The sequence below is a fragment of the Schistocerca serialis genome, chromosome 1, assembly GCF_023864345.2.
Source record: "Schistocerca serialis cubense isolate TAMUIC-IGC-003099 chromosome 1, iqSchSeri2.2, whole genome shotgun sequence".
NCBI lineage: Eukaryota > Metazoa > Arthropoda > Insecta > Orthoptera > Acrididae > Schistocerca > Schistocerca serialis.
In genome coordinates, this window is record NC_064638.1 from 599,403,666 (window position 1) to 599,425,637 (window position 21,972).

General features: G+C 37.8%; 1 protein-coding gene across 1 annotated transcript in view; it reads left to right on the forward strand.

Moving 5' to 3' along the window:
* Positions 1-21,505, forward strand: part of LOC126477064 (lethal(3)malignant brain tumor-like protein 3) — an 81,758-nt gene extending 60,253 nt beyond the window's left edge. The window contains exons 11-14 of the mRNA XM_050103589.1: positions 1,936-2,247; positions 2,488-2,701; positions 16,111-16,239; positions 18,703-21,505. Coding sequence (XP_049959546.1) covers positions 1,936-2,247; positions 2,488-2,701; positions 16,111-16,239; positions 18,703-19,237 — 1,190 coding nt within the window. The 3' untranslated portion in view covers positions 19,238-21,505. The remainder of the gene's footprint in view (positions 1-1,935; positions 2,248-2,487; positions 2,702-16,110; positions 16,240-18,702) is intronic.
* The last annotated feature ends 467 nt before the right edge of the window (positions 21,506-21,972 follow it).

Below are 21,972 nucleotides of genomic sequence, written 5' to 3' on the forward strand. Positions count from 1 at the left end.
AAAATCTCTTGTCTGCTTCAGATTCTTTGATGACATTTTCATGATATGGATTCCAGCAAGAACAACCTTTGCTCTTTCCTCCATAACTGTAACACCCATTCCCAAATCTGCTTCACCTGATTCTTCTCAACTCTTTGAGTACCCTTCCTAGATGTCGATGTCCACATCTCAGATGGCTCCGTAAATACATCTGTACCTATCAAGCATACCAACCTCCAATAGTACCTCCACTTTGACAGCTGCCAACCGTTCCATGTCAAAAAGTCTCTTCCATACAGTATCATCATCTGTCAACACTGCATCTACAGTGGAAAGCAGAAGTCGTTAAAATATACCGATAACCTTACCAGAGCCTTTATAGTCAGACAACATCCTATCCAGCCCATCCATAAACAAGCCTGCCATGCTGCTCTTCTGAGATCAGTAAGTCTATTAAACAGCCACTGACGAGCACTCTTCTGATTACCCAGTATTACCCTGGCCTTGAAAAGCTCAATCACGTTCTCCGCCAGGGCTTCAACTAACTCTCATCATAATCCCTTTTCCAGTTCTACTCACAGTCCTCCACTCCATGGGTCATTTCCTTGTGATCAACTCAGGTGTCTACTCACCATCTCCTATTGCAGTCCAGTCACAGGCATTTCGTCCCCCCAGGGGCTCGCCACTCTTTAGCGGGTTCGTGCTTGGCTACCATGAGGCCCCAACCTTTGCAGCATTTTTTCCCTTCAGTGTTGCTTGTCTGTCCTCTTGCTATTCCTATTTCCCTCCCTTGGGGAACATGTCTAGGGTGTTTTTGGGAATGTGTTCCCCATTTTCAGTAGTTGACATAAGAACAGTCTCACCACTGTTTTTTGTACCTATTTTCCTTTCATCATTCACCTTCTCTTATCCTTCCTTTGCTTTGGCATTTGAGGCTCCTCTTTTTCTTCTTCCTCCCTGTGTGCTCTCGAAGTCCACTCCACGTGTCTGAAGCATAACAGGTCACTGGGTAACATGTAATTCTCAGCCCCAGGTCAACAGGTATAATTCGCACATACCCCTTCGTGCAGGCCAGGCCCATGGAGGGGATGTTTAATAAACTCAAGTGGCAGACTCTGCAAGAGAGGCGCTCTGCATCGCGGTGTAGATTGCTCGCCAGGTTTCAAGAGGGTGCGTTTCTGGATGAGGTATCGAATATATTGCTTCCCCCTACTTATACCTCCCGAGGAGATCACGAATGTAAAATTAGGGAGATTAGAGCGCGCACGGAGGCTTTCAGACAGTCGTTCTTCCCGCGAACCATATGCGACTGGAACAGGAAAGGGAGGTAATGACAGTGGCACGTAAAGTGCCCTCCGCCACACACCATTGGGTGGCTTGCGGAGTATAAATGTGGATGTAGATGTAGATGTAGGTGATTGCCTGAGCTGCTACCTTCTCACATTCCCGATTGGTTCCTATCAGGTGTTTGGGAGTGTGACCTGAGATGTGAACAATCATCTAAGGTGGGTGAGGCCGCTCTGAGGGGATGGGGACCCTCCAAATGGAAGGAGCGCACCATCGGAGACATAGGCGATGATGGGGTATTTTCTCACAATGAGCCAATCATCATCTTCACTGTCCACATCTACCAAATGTAAATGGAATAAAGCTCCCAATTCATAGGCCCTCCCAGCTTCACCACAGTTCCTCGTGGTTTCTCATACTGGAGTTGGTCAGTCTTTTGCAACAGTGAATCCATTTCCTACTCATTAAAGTGCTGGTACAATTGCAGCTTCTTACTGGTAGTTGTGTTTGGTAGCTGTCCTGTAAACAAATAGTTGCCATTCATTTTTTTATTCTTATCCAGATGTGGAATATTAATGATAGAGGTCAAAATCTATAGATGACTAAGTGCAACACTTGTTAAACAATATTATCTTAGCAGGTATCACTATAAATATTTCTTTGTTTCAGCTCATCACTTCCCTCAGCAGTTCTCTTGGCCACAGTATCTCCGGGAAACAAAATCGGTACCAGCACCCGCGAGAGCATTTAAGCAGCGACCACCATCAGGTTTCAGACCTGGTATGCATCTTGAATGTGTTGACAAACGAGTGCCACAACTTATTCGTGTTGCCACAGTTTCTGCAGTGCGTGGTCACCAGCTGAGAATTGAATTTGATGGTTGGCCACGGGAGTACGGTTACTGGGTGGATGATGACGCTCCAGATTTACATCCTGTTGGTTGGTGTCAAAAGACCGGTCATCCACTGGAACCACCACTCGGTAAGTGGCATAACGTTTTTGCTGTTGTAAATATTTCATTTATTTATAAACCTTGTGCAAAGAGCTAAACAGTTTTGCCTTAGTAAAGGTATGCAGAAATTTTTTAAAATAGTGTTTGGTGGATGTGTGTAAGATCATGACATATGTGATGCATCTAGATCATGACATATGTGATGCATCTCTGTCTTCAGCTCCTTTGTGGTGTCACAGTTATTTCAATACATGTTTGAACAATTTCAGTGCCAGAAGAAACTGGAAGTAACTCAGAATGTCCAATTTTGGGCTGTAATGGAGTGGGGCATATCAAAGGTCCCAAATTTGCAATGCATACTTCAGCAGAGTTCTGCCCATATGCCCCAGGAAATTTCCAGTGCATGGCTCACATTTCTGATCGATTGTCTGACAAAGTGGCAAGCACTGAAACCCAGTTGGAAACGTGTTCTTCAGAAAAAATGTGAGTCACTATTATTACTGGTTTAAAAATTAGATGATGTTCATTTCATACAATGTAACACATTTCCTACCATGAAGTATGAAATAATGGAAGTGATTCAGACAGATAATACGAAGTGCTTTCTTGGGAGACAGAACAGAGCAGTAGGTGGTGATGTATTGTTGGAATTATGAGGCATGTGAGAAAAGCAATGAGACTGTCAACTCTGTGAATGATGTGGCAACACTGTGTTATTCTACTTGTGTAAACAAATGTTTTCATCCTTTTGAGATGCTCAGTCTTAGTTTGAGCTGTGTAAAGCTTTCACATGATTTTTGAGAGTGCCATTGATGAAGTTGTGTTTTTGTTGTGTGTTACGAAAAGGGAACAGTGGAATTTAGAGCAATGTTATGCCATCAAGTTTTGTTTGTTAAACTTGGGGAATCCATGAGTGTGACATTTGAAAAATTGAAACAGGCATATGGGGAGCATTGCTTATCTAGAATACAAGTTTTTTACTAGCAAAAATCATTTTTGGAAGACCGAGAACACATTTAAAATGAATCGTGCTGAGGGAGACCTTCAATTTCAAAAACTAATGATAACATCGAACATGTGCATGCTTTTGTGAGACCAGGCTAACATTTAACAATAAGGATGATGGGGGTGGCCTGTTAAACACTTTCAGTGAACATCAGATTTTGACCAAAGATTTGCACATGGAAAAAATTTGTGCTAAAATAGTGCCCAAAAACCTTACAACTGAGTGGAAGGACAGTCAAAGAAACTTGTGCATTGATCTTCTTGAGAGGATTGCCAATGACCATGAATGATTGTCATGTGACCATATGTGATGAATCCTGGATTTTTTACTACAATCCTGGGACAAAGCAGCAAACTAAGGAATGGCACATTGAGGCATCACCGTGACTGAAATAAGCTCAAATGAGTAAATCAAAGATCAAAACAATGCTTATTTGCTTTTCTGACGGTAAAGGTATAGTGCATAGAGAATTTGTTTCTGCAGGAAAAATTGTTAACCAAATGTTTTACAAAGATGTCCTTGAAAGGCTCAGGAAAAAGGTGAATTGAGTGAGACCGGACATTGCAGACAAGTGGGTGCTGCATCTTGACAATGCCCCATGTCACATGACCACTGCTGTCATGGAATTTTTACTTCAAGATATATTCCTGTTGTTCCACAGCCTCCCCGATCACCTTATCTGAGTCCTTGTGACTTTTTTATTTTCCTAAAATTGAAATGTCATTTTGGGACTCTGGAGAACATTCAAAAGAACGAGACTGATGTGTTAAAGACCGTACCAGTTGAAGCTTTTCAGCACTGCTACCAAGATTCCACAAGTTATAGCTGCTGAAGGGAACTGTTTTGAAGGGACAATGGTGTTGTTTGAAAAATATAAAAATGTTGGTGGATATAAAGTCAGTCTCATTACTTTTCTCACACACTTCATAAATTGAGAGATTTAATACATGATATGAATATTGTAGAATTTATTTTTCCCTCATATTTGAATCAGTTGTGAAAAAAATGCCTTTTCTTAACTTGATCGATTTTTTATATGTGTTGAAACAATATTCCACATACAATAATGAAATGTTTGTGGTACTTTGTTTTAGAATAGTATGTTTCAAAGTAGTTTATTTAACTCACTAATTTATGTAGTCTGTCTGCCCTCCTCTTCCTCTTCCAATTTTCCCAAAATAGGTCTCTTGTGCTCAAGAAGCATTAGTTTATATCCTGGTTTTTGTATCTGTAATCCACTTACCAAGAAAATGAGTCTCTTATCCCTCAGTTTTTTGTATTGCTCATCACCATAGTAAATAGCTTCCTGTCTCTGGCAGCCTTCTTGAGCTCTTTTAATTCATCACCATCACGAATAGTTCCCTCAGCGAATGCTTTGGTTTATTGCAAGCTGGTTTTTGTGCATTTCTGAAGTATTTTAAACAAACCCTTTCTTGCCAAATTAATGTGATTAAAAAAAAATGGTGAATAATACTGTACAAGAGTATTTTATTAGGTTCATTATAAAGAGGTTTAAGATAATATAAACAGGCATTTGCTCAAGTTCATTGTGCAAGTTAGATGGACAAGTGATCATAAATAAAACATTAGCAGAATTCTCAAAATTTCCTGTCCCCCCTCCCCCCAAAAGGAGGAATGAAAATGTGAATATACTTAGCTGAGAAACTAATTTAAAGAAAAACATTTACTCCCTGAGTGAATATTATCAAAATGTTATTAGTCAAAAGACCAGATAATGATGAAAGAGTTAGAAGTCAGTCACTTTTAAAATTGAAACTTATGTATTTACCCTTACTGAGCACATAAGGTGCATAAAATTTACATGTTTCTGTACTTACTATTGTTGTTGTTGTTGTGGTCTTCAGTCCTGAGACTGGTTTGATGCAGCTCTTCATGCTACTCTATCCTGTGCCAGCTTTTTCATCTCCCAGTACCTACTGCAACCTACATCCTTCTGAATCTGCTTAGTGTATTCATCTCTTGGTCTCCCTCTACGATTTTTACCCTCCACGCTGCCCTCCAATACTAAATTGGTGATCCCTTGATGCCTCAGAACATGTCCTACCAACCGATCCCTTCTTCTGGTCAAGTTGTGCCACAAACTTCTCTTCTCCCCAATCCTATTCAATACTTCCTCATTAGTTATGTGATCTACCCATCTAATCTTTAGCATTCTTCTGTAGCACCACATTTCGAAAGCTTCTATTCTCTTCTTGTCCAAACTATTTATCGTCCATGTTTCACTTCCATACATGGCTACACTCCATACGAATACTTTCAGAAATGACTTCCTGACACTTAAATCAATACTGGATGTTAACAAATTTCTCTTCTTCAGAAACCCTTTCCTTGCCATTGCCAGCCTACATTTTATATCCTCTCTACTTCGACCATCATCAGTTATTTTGCTCCCCAAATAGCAAAACTCCTTTACTACTTTAAGTGCCTCATTTCCTAACCTAATTCCCTCAGCATCACCCGACTTAATTAGACTACATTCCATTATCCTTGTTTTGCTTTTGTTGATGTTCATCTTATATCCTCCTTTCAAGACACTGTCCATTCCATTCAACTGCTCTTCCAAGTCCTTTGCTGTCTCTGACAGAATTACAATGTCATCAGCGAACCTCAAAGTTTTTATTTCTTCTCCATGAATTTTAATACCTACTCCGAATTTTTCTTTTGTTTCCTTTACTGCTTGCTCAATATACAGATTGAACAACATCGGGGAGAGGCTACAACCCTGTCTTACTCCCTTCCCAACCACTGCTTCCCTTTCATGCCCCTCGACTCTTATAACTGCCATCTGGTTTCTGTACAAATTGTAAATAGCCTTTCGCTCCCTGTATTTTACCCCTGCCACCTTTAGAATTTGAAAGAGAGTATTCCAGTCAACATTGTCAAAAGCTTTCTCTAAGTCTACAAATGCTAGAAACGTAGGTTTGCCTTTCCTTAATCTTTCTTCTAAGATAAGTCGTAAGGTCAGTATTGCCTCACGTGTTCCAGTGTTTCTACGGAATCCAAACTGATCTTCCCCGAGGTTGGCTTCTACTAGTTTTTCCATTCGTCTGTAAAGAATTCGTGTTAGTATTTTGCAGCTGTGACTTATTAAGCTGATAGTTCGGTAATTTTCACATCTGTCAACACCTGCTTTCTTTGGGATTGGAATTATTATATTCTTCTTGAAGTCTGAGGGTATTTCGCCTGTTTCATACATCTTGCTCACCAGATGGTAGAGTTTTGTCAGGACTGGCTCTCCCACGGCCGTCAGTAGTTCCAATGGAATATTGTCTACTCCGGGGGCCTTGTTTCGACTCAGGTCTTTCAGTGCTCTGTCAAACTCTTCATGCAGTATCATATCTCCCATTTCATCTTCATCTACATCCTCTTCCATTTCCATAATATTGTCCTCAAGTACATCGCCCTTGTATAGCCCCTCTATATACTCCTTCCACCTTTCTGCTTTCCCTTCTTTGTTTAGAACTGGATTTCCATCCGAGCTCTTGATATTCATACAAGTCGTTCTCTTATCTCCAAAGGTCTCTTTAATTTTCCTGTAGGCGGTATCTATCCTACCCCTAGTGAGATAGGCCTCTACATCCTTACATTTGTCCTCTAGCCATCCCTGCTTAGCCATTTTGCACTTCCTGTCAATCTCATTTTTGAGACGTTTGTATTCCTTTTTGCCTGTTTCACTTACTGCATTTTTATATTTTCTCCTTTCATCAATTAAATTCAATATTTCTTCTGTTACCCAAGGATTTCTACTAGCCCTCGTCTTTATTATTTACTATTATCAATACATAAACAGTCAGAGTTTCTCCAGATCCAACTGGCTAATGAATATTAAATATGTGTTACTGCTACTTATACATTTTGCAGATGGTTAACTCGATAGTTTACAGTATGTTAATACTTAAATTTCATTCATTTCTTGAACAGTGATGTTTCACTACTAAGCAACTACAGCAGTATCTGGCGCATCTTTGTTCTCATGAATCCTTAGGAAAAGAAAAATTTTGATTTTAAACACTGTAGATATCATTTTATTAAACATTTAAAATATGATGATAGTAATAATATTAATGACATAAACTTAAATGCAGCATCCTCACTGCTCTAGCCGGGATAGTCCCTATCAATTCAGGCAGGCTAGGAAAAAATCATTCCTAAATAGTCACAGTTGTTATTGAATTTAGCATATGTTAAAATGAAGGACTAAGTAAGGAACATGTATTTTTTTTTTGTTTTCTCCAAAAAAATTTCTGCTCCAATATTCAACCCTCCAAAGATGACACTGTACATACCATTTTGAAGACGCGAATTTTAGAAAAAAATTTAAAATACTGTATCTCTGGAACAGTTCTAGATTTTTTTTTAAAAAAAAGATAATTGCTTTATGATTACAAAGAAATCCTCCTTTTGGACTTACCTGCCAAAGTTCTTTTATTATTATAGCATTCTGAACTACTACTACTACAAATACTCTTTGGTATTACAGCCCTTGTAGGGCCTTGGCCTCCTGGACAACCTCCGCCCACTATTCTGTGCTGGCTGCCTTTGCTCTCCATCTTCTCATTCCCACCCTTCTCAAGTCCTCTTCCATGTTGTCTAGCCATCTGGTCCTAGGTCTGTCCCTTATATAACGTCCACCGGGTTTTGCTTTGAAAACTTTAGTGACTGTGCTGCTCTCCACCATTCTTTCTATATGACCCAACCAACATAGTCTATTACTCTTTATTTCTGTCACTATATCTGTTTGTTGTACAACTCTCTGATCTCCTTATTATTTCTGATTTGTCATAATCCCCTATCATTCACTGGCCTGTAGATTTTCCTAAGTATCTTCCTTTCCCATCTCAACAACAACTCCTCATCATTTTTTGTCATATTCCAGGTCTCCGAACCATACATCACCACAGGTCTAACTACTGAATGATACACAGTCAGCTTCAGATTCCTACTAAGGCTCCTTGCTTTAAACACTTTAACCAGTGCAAAGTAGCTCCTGTTACCAGCTGCAATCCTTGCATGCATTTCTTCTCTCATGTCATTGTTCTCAGTTACCAGTGACCCAAGATATTTAAAGCTCTCACAGTATTCATATTCTTTTCTGTTCACAGTCATGCTTCTTTCTCCTTCACTTTATCTTTTCCTAGATGTTGGTCTTTGACTGGTCCCTTATATGGTCAGCCCCATCTCTGCACCATATCCTTGTACTTTTTCAAGCTTCTCTTCCAGGTCCTGTTTCTTCCTGGATAACAAATCAATATCATCCGCATACACATGCTCCTGAGTCACTCTATTAAACAGTGTTCCCCCATGGTTGTTGCTTTGTGTCTTTCGCATTACACTCTCCAAGGCGACATTAAGCAGAATAGTGGAGAGCACATCACCCTGCCACAGTCCTTGGTTTACTTCAGATGCCTTTGATAAAGTGCCCTCGATCTTTATTTTGCCCACTGTTCTTCTGAAAGTCATTTGAACCAATCTTATCAATTTGTTAGGGACTCAACCAATCTTATCAATTTGTTAGGGACTCCTGCCTCTTGCATTGCCTTCCAAAGTTTTGTTTGACTCATAACTGGTGTCTACAATCCATGCAATTCATCAGTCACAGTCATACACACATGCCACAACATCCCCCTTCTCAGCGTGTGAATCTGAATATTATCCTGCGTTTCTGAGGTGCTGGCTGAACAACTGAAATTTCTTCTTTTGTGCAATATGAGTTCGCCCATCACTTTGAGTCCAAAAATGTGTCTTCAGAATTCCTTTCATAGGAGTAGTTTGTTTGGACCATTCTTTTTTCTGTTCATGGAATTCTGCGATTTCCTCTTTGGACAAAACAGTGAGGGCTGTCGATGTGTAAGATTTCACGACTCTCATAAAATCCTCAGCATTCTGAGTCACAGCTGCATTTGGTCTGGAAAGATTGTTTTGTAACATGGTGCTTCAGCAGGCCACCTACACTATCACCACTATCACAAGGCCTCTTCCCATGACCAGTAGCACTGTATACCCAGTCAGTTGGCACAAGTGACTTACTCAATTCAAACAGCTGGTAACGATTTTTAAAATGACTAGGAGCACCATCAGAAATAATGATGATCTTTTTTGTCTGTGTTTGCAGTTGAAGAATTTTGCACATTGCTAGCAAAGCATGTGCTGAGGCATGTCCTGTGTCATCACTTATAACTGCAACACTTGTGGTCTTGTTTTGAAAAAAAAACTCCTGTAAAAATTGAAACCTGGTCATTACTCCAATGATACCCTTGTACTTCTTGTGGGAGGATTACAGACCAGTTCTCAGCAAAATCGCAGTGAAGCACTAATCATAGTTCTTCAGCCTGTACACACCGTTTCACTTCTGCATGGTGGGGGTGTTGCAATTTCTTTAGATACTGGTGTGTTACTGCTTTCACTGACCATTTACAAAGTTCATCAATGAAACTGTCAAAGGCAACAGTTTTCTTAATTAGTTTATTTTCCTCCCATGTCACATATGTAATTTCTGCAGAGTTATCTGCTATGTCTTCCAGGTTAAGTGTCTGTAAAGACAGTCCTCCCTTTCCAGGGCACTCACCACATTCTTGAAACAAACAAGACTTTCACTTTACATCACAGACTACTAATGACTTCACACGCCCAATCATGGTGCCATATGTCACGTGCTCCAGTAAGTTCAAAATTTGCTCAGTACACACATAAACAGACATCTCTGGGTGGGTGTGGAACTACCCCCTTTGGTCGTAGTGCATAAATTTTTGATCTTCCCATATGTGCAGTTGTATAGTTGCTCTTATAAGTTGCAGACATTTCCTCAATACTGTGAGTCATGTACATCTTCACTTTCACAACTTTTTGACCTTCCACTGTTACAGTTATAGCATCTATTTTGTTGGCACTCTGGCGAGAACAGTCCCATTTATCTTCGAGATAAAATGTCTGCACTATTTGAACTTCAGCTGCTTCTACAGGATGATCATAATAGTGATCTGGTCTTCCAAAGACTCCTTTTACAGACCTCACATTTCTTGATGTGTCTGCCGTGTACTTTGATTCTTATGGAAAGTGGTTCAAAATTGTTTTCTTTGAAAATGTCTGTGAAATAATAGTAAAAACTTGCACCTTCTCACTGTAGGATGCACAATATTCAACAGCTGAATTGATATTTGTGAAAAATTCCTGGAAAGAAGTGCAAGAGTGCTTTGGTTCATTTTCTTCTGAAGATGAAATTTCTACTTTGAAGAGTGTGGTCAGTTTTGCTGTAGTGTATTCGTCCATAGTTTTAGTGATTTCTCTGTGCTTTCTTGATGCATAGAGCTTATGACTTGATTTCACTGACCACAGTTTTTTAACAGGACTAACACCTACCTCTGTAGTTGACTGATTCAGGATATTTAATTCTTCCTCCATCAATGCAAAATCTGCAGATACTATCATTGTTGTTATTCTGTCAAAACATTTAGAACACGAAAAGTCGTCACTGGAAACATCTTCACTTTGAAACAGAGTCTTCAAATGAGAACACTTGTTCCAACCTGAACAAAGTCTGTTTTTTGTCTTACATATGACTCTTTTATGGATATACAAACAGTCAGTCACCTCACTCTAATATGGCCCCATTCAGAAGACATTTCAAACAGTCCTTTTCACACAACTCAGTGGTTAGTCTAAGTTTTCTTAGAAGCCTCTTCAGTATACAAATGTCTCTGGAATAATAGTAAAAACTTGCACCTTCTCACTGTAGGATGCACAATATTCAACAGCTGAATTGATATTTGTGAAAAATTCCTGACAAGAAGTCGATCAGTTGTAGAATTTTGGAACACATATTATGTTCGAGTATAATGAATTTTCTGGAAACTATAAATCTACTCTGTAGGAATCAGCATGGGTTTCGAAAAAGACGATCGTGTGAAACCCAGCTCATGCTATTCGTCCACGAGACTCAGAGGGCCATAGACACGGGTTCCCAGGTAGATGCCGTGTTTCTTGACTTCCGCAAGGCGTTCGATACAGTTCCCCACAGTCGTTTAATGAACAAAGTAAGAGCATATGGACTATCAGACCAATTGTGTGATTGGATTGAAGAGTTTCTAGATAACAGAACGCAGCACGTCATTCTCAATGGAGAGAAGTCTTCCGAAGTAAAAGTGATTTCAGGTGTGCCGCAGGGGAGTGTCGTAGGACTGTTGCTATTCACAATATACATAAATGACCTTGTGGATGACTTCGGAAGTTCACTGAGGCTTTTTGCGGATGATGCTGTGGTATATCGAGCGGTTGTAACAATGGAAAATTGTACTGAAATACAGGAGGATCTGCAGCGAATTGGCGCATGATGCAGGGAATGGCAATTGAATCTCAATGTAGACAAGTGTAATGTGCTGCGAATACACAGAAAGAAAGATCCCTTATCATTTAGCTACAATACAGCAGGTCAGCAACTGGAAGCAGTTAATTCCATAAATTATCTGGGAGTACGCATTAGGAGTGATTTAAAATGGAATGATCATATAAAGTTGATCATCAGTAAAGCAGATGCCAGACTGAGATTCATTCGAAGAATCCTAAGGAAATACAGTCTGAAAACAAAGGAAGGAGTTTACAGTAAGCTTGTTCGCCCTCTGCTTGAATACTGCTCAGCAGTGTGGGATCCGTACCAGATAGGGGTGATAGAAGAGATAGAGAAGATCCAACAGAGAGCAGCGCGCTTCGTTACAGGATCATTTAGTAATTGCGAAAGCGTTACAGAGATGATAGATAAACTCCAGTGGAAGACTCTGCAGGAGATACGCTCAGTAGCTCAGTACGGGCTTTTGTTGAAGTTTTGAGAACATACCTTCACTGAGGAGTCAAGCAGTATGTTGCTCCCTCCTACGTATATCTCGCGAAGAGACCATGAGGATAAAATCGGAGAGGTTAGAGCCCACACAGAGGCGTACCGACAATCCTTTTTTCCCGCGAACAATACGAGACTGGAATAGAAGGGAGAACCGATAGAGGTACTCAAGGTACCCTCCGCCACACACCGTCAGGTGGCTTGCGGAGTATGGATGTAGATGTAGATGTAGGTGTAGCACTGAACAACTTCAGTACAGAAACCTGCAATGAGTGAACAACCACGACAAAGAAACTGGCAAGAAACTACAACAAAGTGTAAGAAATTTCTGCAACAGTGAAAGTGAAAAGAAATAACTGCAACAAAGAAACTGATAAGAAATAACTGCAACAAAGAAAATGATAAGAAATAAACATTATAACAAAGAAATTAGTAAGAAACAACTTCAGTGAAGACATACTTTACCCTTGAAAGTTAAAAAAATGATTTTTTAAAATAAAACCTGTCCAACGTGAAAGCTCCCCCTTACAAATAATGTAATACTTCATGGTACTAATCAACAGAAAAAAGCTAACTGTTCTGGATTGGCACTTTTGAAAAAAAAAAAAAAATTCTGTAAATTATAAAAAATATTCAAAAGGCGACAGTAAAAAGAACTTTTACAGATACTTCCAAATGGAGGATACCATTGTAATCATAAAGCAATTATCTTTCAAGCAAAAAGCTCTAACAAAATATCTAGAACTGTTACAGTGATACAGCGTTTTAAAAAAATTTCCAAAATTCGCATCTTCACAATGGTGTTTGCAGTTTCATCTTTGGAGGCCTGTATCTCAGGGCAGGAAGTTTTTTGGATAAAACAAAAAATATGTGTTTCTTACTTATTCCTGAATTTTAACATATGCTAAATTCAATAACTTGCGAGACTATGGAGGTAACCCCGCAGCCTGAAGTGTTACAGACTACACCAGTCATGTTAATTCAGGATTTCACTGTGATGGTCTATGGATAACCTCAAACTTGAGGCCAGGATTAAAACTTTGCCAGTTCTGCACTAGACAGATAGGTCTAATTGTGTACCAAAACATTGACTACAAACCCCATATTAGCATGACTAGAGGAATGAAAAACTATTGTACTCAGATGAAATCTACTGTACCAGTAATTTTTTTTTTTTTTTTTTTTTTTTTTTTTTTTTTTTTTTTTTTTTTATGCTGCGGCCAATCCGTTTTTAGACACAATGTGCTGAGGGCAAATCTTTAAGAATGAATTGAATACTAAACTGGATGGAAACTGGAGAAAATAATGTCAGCTTTGGAATTTCAAATTAGAAGATAATATAAAATTAGCATTGTAGAGCAGAGCTTCAAAAATTGAACATTTTTGTGTCCAAGATTTTAATGATATATGGCACCAGTAATTAAAAAAAAAATTCGAGTACTCTCATATTGAACCACACTTAAGGTAAGAAAGAGAAATTATGTTGGGTAGTGTGTACTTCTGTGCTTAAAAATAACTTGGTAACATCATTAGGTAAAAAGTCAGTTTAGGATTTTAAAAGACCAAATAAATCACTAACTTTGGGAAAAACATTAGTTGCTGCCATCTTCAGCTATGCTTTAGGGTACCTAAAAAGGATAAATGAAAATGGATATGTTTAATAATTCAGAATCAAAGAAAATTTTTTGTTGCACTGCAAAATGTAATGGAGATTTTTAGACACATCCATTATCTCCATACATATAAACTGATTTTTGCATATAAATTATAAATATTTCTTAGAAAGCTCTAAATTATAATGCATTAAACTTAAGGTTGTGAAGAAAATGCCATTGCCACCTAATGAACAACTGCCATAACTCAAGAGAGTAGCAGAGTGCTGAGAATGCAGCAAGTGCACTCTTAGATGCAGCTAGTGTGATGGTTCAGAGGTGGAGCATGTAGCTAGAATGGGAAAGTTGTGGGGTCGAACCCCGGCAAGGTCACTTTTTTCAGTCTAACTTTTGACCTAGCAATCACCTCTCGATGACACAGAGACAAGAATTTCACAATTTGGCCATAATAGTAAAAACTTGCACCTTCTCACTGTAGGATGCACAATATTCAACAGCTGAATTGATATTTGTGAAAAATTCCTGACTGAAGAGCAAGAAGCCTGAGAGCCTGGCCTGTGCAGCGGCATTAGGCTGGTGGCTTCTTACACAGTACTGCTTCATACATATGCTGATTTTGTCTTTACGACACAGGCATGGTACTTGGGGCAAATACAGTTTGCAGTCTTAATTCACTGAAAATTCTTCAAACAATGGGTTGTGAGGTGCTCACCTTTGAAGTATCATAAAAAGTTATGACCACTAACAAGAAGATAATCGTCTAATCATCAAGTTGTAATGTGAGACTTAAAATTTGGAAGAAGCAGGTATTTTTAACCTATAGTTTCTCTGCAATCATTTGAGAACAACTGCACAATGGAAAGATGTGTGAACCCAAAATATATGGTGCTTTATTTTTTATGCTACAAGTAAGAACTACTTCAGGAACTTTTCGGTATTTAAATACAATATGTTGTTTCAGCAGCATAGCAGATGACTTCATTTTCAACTTTCAGCTTTTCTTGAATTAAAGCTAGCTGTGGACACGATTCCTTGAGTGCCACAGTGAAGAATTATGTCATAAAGAGTGTTCAGTGTGGAGCTGCAGCATTGAGTGTGAATAACGCATCACAGTGTGTTCTACGCTTCACAAGAGGACTGCTGTAACATGAGCTAAACATTTAGATAATGCCCATTTTTTTCTGATTTTTTCATTTATGTGTGCCACCTCAGCCAGCCTGCAATACATATTGACTCACTCATATATCCACAGTTCGCATACAATGTTGAAGTTGGTTGTAAATATATTACTTACATCATGAACTATTCCCATCATTGCCATGAGACATCACTCCAAACTCCAATTCTGTATGGAACACACATTTCCTAGCTTTCACTGGTTACATCGCGTAAGTTATGTGAAAGTGATGGTATTCATGTATGTAATGTTGTTCTCTGAATTTTATTCATAACTCTACACTGTGGCCCATAAACAAAACACTCTAAGGCAGATAAGTCATCTGTTCATAGATACTTAATGCTACCTGTGCGAAGCCAGGCTGGGACACTTGTCTTGCATAATTTCTGTTTCTTACATTAAGTGTGGTTCAACTTATCAGGGCTACCAAGGTTTTTAATGACATAAGATTTTTGAAATGCAGAAAAAAGTTAGAGATTAAATATGATCACTTGGAAATGTTGAATGATACTGATACTGGGCAGTCTTTGCTGAATATTGTGAACTTTACTACATAGGAAAGGAAATCCTGATAGCGGTTGTTGGACATTGTCACATTTACGTACAAAAATTGTCTTTATAGCAATATTTTTCATTTGCTATTATTATTATTAAACAATGGAATATCCGGGATGGAATAATGATGATATTATGAAAAGAATAGATTGCTACTCACTATATAGAGGGGACGTTGAGCTGCAGACAGGCACAACAAAAGGACTACTAAACATGTAAGCTTTCAGTCAGAAGGCCTTCTTCTGAAATGGAAAAACACCCCCCCCCCCCCCCCCCCACACACACACACACAATGTATATTCACTCAAATGTAGCTCAGACACACATGTCAACTGTCTCTGGCTTCCAAGGCCAGAGTATGGCCTTGGCGGCAGAGACAATGGTCGTGTGTGTGTGTGAGTTGCATTTGTGTGTGTGTGTGTGTGTGTGTGTGTGTGTGTGTGCGCGCGCGTGCGCGTGCGTGCGGTTCAACATCTTCACTATGTGCTGAGTGTTATTATTATTTTAAATTTGCGTGCTTGTGATTGTTTAATCAAACATTGCTGTCACAGATAAAAAGTAATCTCTATGTCAAAAAGCACATTCCAAAATAATATACAATCAAATATACAGAGGTGAAGCCAAGTCACATAATACTGAGAGTGGAAGGGGAAGGTGAAGTCCAAACTGAAATGAAATTATTGAATGTTGTAGGAAAGTTCAGGAGCCCCACAAGAATCCAGTAGGACGGCCAGCAAAGCGTCGTCGAGTGGAGAGTTGTGAAGAACCAAAATCACTGATAGTTGTCCAAGAGGAAGAGGAACCAGCAGCAAAAAGGGATCGGTAAGCGAGCAGCAAAAATTTTCATATTATTCTTCTCTGATTGTTTGCCTCTGTGCTGTTTAAGCCCTTACTTATTTCCATTTTCATTTCTGCCTGCTTCATTTCAAGTTTATCACAGGATACTGTTATTTTCAAGTTGTAAGAACTGAAGACTCTATGCAACTGTGATTTCCAAATCCTGAATACAGGCAATCAAATGATGTATAGTGTAGGACTGCAGGAATGATATTACAGATATTTGTATCAGAAAACATCCACTTTAAAGTGTAGATAATGAAGAATGAAGAATACTGATAATAGTTTCTGCGCCTTCTATTACGGCTGTGCAAATCACATATATTGACAAAAGGGAATTGGGTGATACAGATGTAAAATATAGAATATGACAAAGCAGAAAAGTATGAATTCATTTGTGTGGGACAAAAACATTTCAGGCAACAATAAGAAAGGGTGGGTAGACCAGTGGTTGAATTGGTCCTCTTCTGTGGATCAGAACTGTGGATTTTAAATACTGACCTTAGAAGGATACTCATAGCTGTGGAAAGAGATTATTTACAAAGGAGCACCAAAATATCATTAATCGAAAGAAAACCTAATGATGAAGTAAGAGCTAGAATGACGGCAAATGAAACAATGATAGACAGGACTGAAAGAAAATCATCAAAGTAGTATGGAAATTTGTTGAGAACACCAGATCATCAGTGGCCAAAGAAAGTTTTTAAATGGAAACCACCTGGCAGATGTAAACACTGCAGACCAAAACATTCATGGAAAGACCACATCAATAAAATAGTGGAGCATCACAATGTGAACACAGAGGATGCCCTGAGAGAGAGGCTTGGCAGGAGGTAATAGGGATACAACAAAACATTGTTATTAATTGATGTTGCTGTCAGTTACTCCTTTAATAATAATATAAATCACAATGCACTTGATTCTGACTTATTATTAATCAGAAATACAACTAATAAGCAAATGTACTTGGACATTAGTTTAAGAATGTCAGGGCCTTTAAAGAAGCACCTTTATTAATTGGTCTTGCTATCAGTTACTCCAGTAGTAGTAGTAGTAGTAGTAGTAGTAATATAAAAATCACAATACACTTGATCGTGATAGTTATTATTAATTGCAAATATTACAAATAAGCAAATGTAGATGGAAATTAGTTTAAGAAAGTTAGTGCCTTTAAAGATGCACCTGCACAATCTGTTGTTATTGTTCACTTCCACACAGTAAATCTGTGGATGATGATTCCGTGAGAGAACAAATAATGGACGTAATCAGAATAAATAAATATTCTCAAAATTTGTTGTGTGATACTTCTTTGAAGTGAAAATTGTATTGCACAAAGTTTTTTGAGGAGTATATCAGTATGCTGGAACCATTTTAGTCTATTATTAATATGGGCAGCCACTGTTCAACCACTGATATCTGTTCTTAGTGCCCATTTTCCAGTTTTTGAATTTTTGTAAGTTTCATCAATTGCTTTGAATCTTTCATGATTTTTGTGGTTTTGTTGACGGTGGGTCTTCAATTACTCTACATCTGCTGTCAGTGTACATTATAACTTAAGTTTTTATTACATAACTGGTGCTGATTTTGGAGCACTGTAGCTGCTGTGTTTGAAGCAAAAGAGTTTTTACAGCAGTTAAGAATATAGTTACAACAAAAAGTTAAGAACTTCATTAATCTCATGTTGAGCAATAATGTTTTGTTTCACTTTTATGGTAGCCACTTGTAGTGTGCAGTTTGATGCTTAAATTAACTTCAATTCAAATTATTGCACAAAACTGAAATATCTTGACAAGTAAAAACATAATTGAGATGAGTGTACAGAATTTCAGCAGATTACATTCCATAATTATTGCCAAGTCTTAAAAACAGATTCAGCTCTTATGCTTTCTTCACAAATCATAAAGATTTAAACAGGTTTTGTGTATCATTAAAGCTTGTTATTCCATATTGTTGTTACGTTTTTCTTTATTGAGAGGATAATGATGGGCATTTTTATCTTTTATCAGAAAATTCAGTTTCAGCTTTTATCCAACATTGTTTCTGTCAGTGAATTATTCAGACACATAAAAACAAAAGAAAAATAGAGTTAATAAATATTGCTGAGGTTTGTTGCCATCAAAGTCTATTGTGATCCTCTAAGTCTGGTAACCTCTGAAATTTACACCTTTTCACTGCATAAATGTGTAAATTTCCTTATGCAATTTATATATACTGTGAGTAGAGAAAATATATTAATCTACTGGTAGAAAATGAAAACACATAAATCACAAAAAATTATAAAAATTTTGATTTGAAAAGCTTGAAAATTTACATTGTTTTGTGTATTTCCATATACTTCCACTTCGTAAGTAGATTTTCTGTATCTGCATTGTAAATATTTTCAGTTCTTTGATCATTCATATAATGTTTTTTGTGTAGCCATGTACTGAATCACACTTCTACATACAGGCACTTCTTGGAGTCCACCAGCATGCCAGTTGCCACAAGTGACTCAGGAGTACAAAATGGCGAAGACTTGGGAAATGGTAGTACTGTTCGTGAAACGAGTACATCACCTAATCCTCTAGCATTTGCAAGTAGCTCACAAAAGGATTCGGCCGATATAACACAACTGGAACTGGAAGTTCGAAATAGTGTACGCAGCCCAGGTTATGATCCACAACCTTCTCAAGGACCGATACCGTGGACTCAGCACACAAAGTACCTTAATACATTCCTAGCTGCTGTCCCACAGCCTCCAGAGCTTGTCAGTCACTGGACTTGTAATGACGTATCAACGTTTTTACGCAGCATACCTGGATGTGCCCATGCTGTTAATGCTTTTGCAGAACAAGAAGTGGATGGTGATGCATTAGTACTCATGTCACAAGACGACTTGGTGAAGGCAGGAGGTCTTAAACTGGGCCCAGCTGTGAAACTGTACAATTGTGTTGTTTTGTTGCGACAGTTGAAAGGTCAGGCAGAAGGACAGATACTGAGTTGATTTGTGTTTGAAGTGTGTATATACCTGTATAGTGTGCTGTAAATTCAGCGTATGTGGTTATTGTTGATATATGTGAGAAATAGCTATGTCTTTGTAGCTGGTAACTCAACATGTTTGCCATGGGAACTGCATAGACCTTTGTGCGGGAAACTGGTTTGATAAGTTCTGAGACAGTATTTCAGCCTTTATGACAATGTGCCGCAAGTGCCATAATAGACATAGTTTTGCAACTAGAGCTTTTCAATTTGTTCTACAGACTGAAAAGAAAAACATTTTTATCAATCCAGTGTGTCTTGAATGATATTAATAAATCTGAGGATGCTTGCTTGATCAGTTTTTAGCAAAGTATATAGTAAAGAAGGTGAAGTTGCTTTTTTAGTATGAAAATGTATTTCTCACAATGTAAACTGTAGTGTTTGTAGTCACAGGGCCACTTCTTATTTACCTTAAATTATTAATATTCCCAAGTGATTATTAGATCTTTCCAGTAATCATTATTGTTTGTGGAAACAATAATTTCACATGTCTTGGCAGAACATACTTTTTCATACAGAGAAAGTAACATATCACACTCATAAATTATCATCATGGGCTGGAATTTCCAGAGTCACATTGATAAGATTAGAGGAACAATGGCAGTTACACCCATTGTTAAGCAGTATTACTTCTCCTGCATCCAGTACATGATCTGGATAGTCATTTGTCCAGAACTGACTAATTTACATTTCTCACTGTAAAAATAATTTCAATTATATAAGGGTATATATTTTCACTATTATTGTTGTGGACAGATGACAAACCAAATAAATTACAAATGTTTGCTATACAAGGAACTTACTATCATTGTTCATTTGAAGCTATGTGTGTATTGGAATAAATGAAATAGCTCAGGTATAAAGTTGTATCACAGGTACCTACTATGTCATGAAGACTCACCAGTGTGTTGGCCTACTTTTTTCTCAGCTGTCAATCATTGCACCTCTTTGATACTGGTTAAGTGTTACTGGCAAGAGCAGAGTTGCAAATCTACAGTGGCTGTCATCTCAGCAGTTACTGCTCTTCTGCATTCATAACAGATATGTTGTCAGATGGTGAGAGGGCAGCTGAAAGCATATTATTCATATTAACATAACAAAATCCATAGACTACGGTAGTCCTTGTTAGTGGTAAAAGCAGTCTGATAGAGGAGCGTATTGATTTGGTGTTGAGACCTTATGAAGAGGAAAATAGGCTACATTGTGATAAAACAAAATCAAATAAGGGAAGTAAATAATCCACTATTTGCTCCAAAACCTTATTTTAACAAGGAGGAAAAATGCAAAATAGAAGTATTGTACCAACTTTTCAGTAGAAGAGTCTCCTCTTCTGATAAACATGTAGAATGTATAGACGGGGAGATCAACTTTCATTTCTGATGTAGAAAGGTGATATTGAAAGTATATCACTCTGTTCTAAATTTTTCTGTTGGTTTCATTTGAAGGTGTGAATTAATTAGGGCTAAAAATATCACAAGTGGGTGCCCTTAAACCAGTAAACATACACACAAAATTGCTAGCTTTGCCCAATACTATTAAAATGTGTTCTATATCGCAAGCTATTACTGTTGTATAGAAAAAATTGATGAGATATCATTTCATTGTATTTGTTATAGAACAGCATTATGAAATATGTAATGCAAGGGTAAGGGGTGTTTGTTGAGGAAAAGGGACACTCAAAGCCATGATGTGCATTTGTTCAGGAAGAGAAACAGCAAAAGACAAATGAACTTTTATTAATTTTATCCGTTTCAATGTTACTGAACTTATTTTTGTCCTTTCTTGTGTGTCCATTGTTTTTGTTGTTGAATTATCAGCCATTGATGTTTCTCTCTGTGTGTAGCATTTTCCTTGTGCCTTGTGATACAACTTTTGCAGGATATGTTGCATGTTTATTGCTGAAATGTTAAGACTTTCTGTGTTTCCAACCAAAATAAGAAAGAGGTGTATTACTTCTGAAACCAGTAATTACTATGATTATTCTGTGTATATGTATATATATATATATATATGTGTGTGTGTGTGTGTGTGTGTGTGTGTGTGTGTGTGTGTGTGTGTGTGTGGTATAAATTTTTGTACAAAAAATGAATTTTGACATGTATATTCCATTATAAAAATGAGGAAGCCGCATTATTTGTTTTGTTTTTGTGAGAGTTTTATTTTCAAAGTAGCTATCATGTCTTTCTTGGTAAACTATTAAATCTTTTATAATATATTATACAGTGACAACTTGTGAGATGTCTGTTTTATTTCTCAAATACCTATGGCAACATAAATATGAATTGGAGAACTATTGTCAAAATCAAAATGACTTCCCATTTATATTCCATCAAGGACTTGCCATTACCATATAAAAATTTCTAAAATATGCAATTCATGTAATTTAACTGGTAAGCTGAATGTTTGAGGAGTTTTTAAATGTGCACAGCAGTATCTTTGCTATCTCTTCAGGGTGACAACTTGTTTCAAAATTGGTAATTCTCAGGGAAATTGAATTTTCAGGAAAGTATGTAAGCAATTTTTGGTGGGGAAAGAAAAGTACTCTGGTATTTTGTTGTAGATCACTTAGATTCTTCTTAGAAAACGATTGTTAATGGTGAAAACATGCATTGAACAGTTATAATGTTTGTTTCTTGATTGCAAATACCTTCAGCAAGCTATGCTGACCTTAGGAATATTCATTGTTGTGTGTAGTAGTGG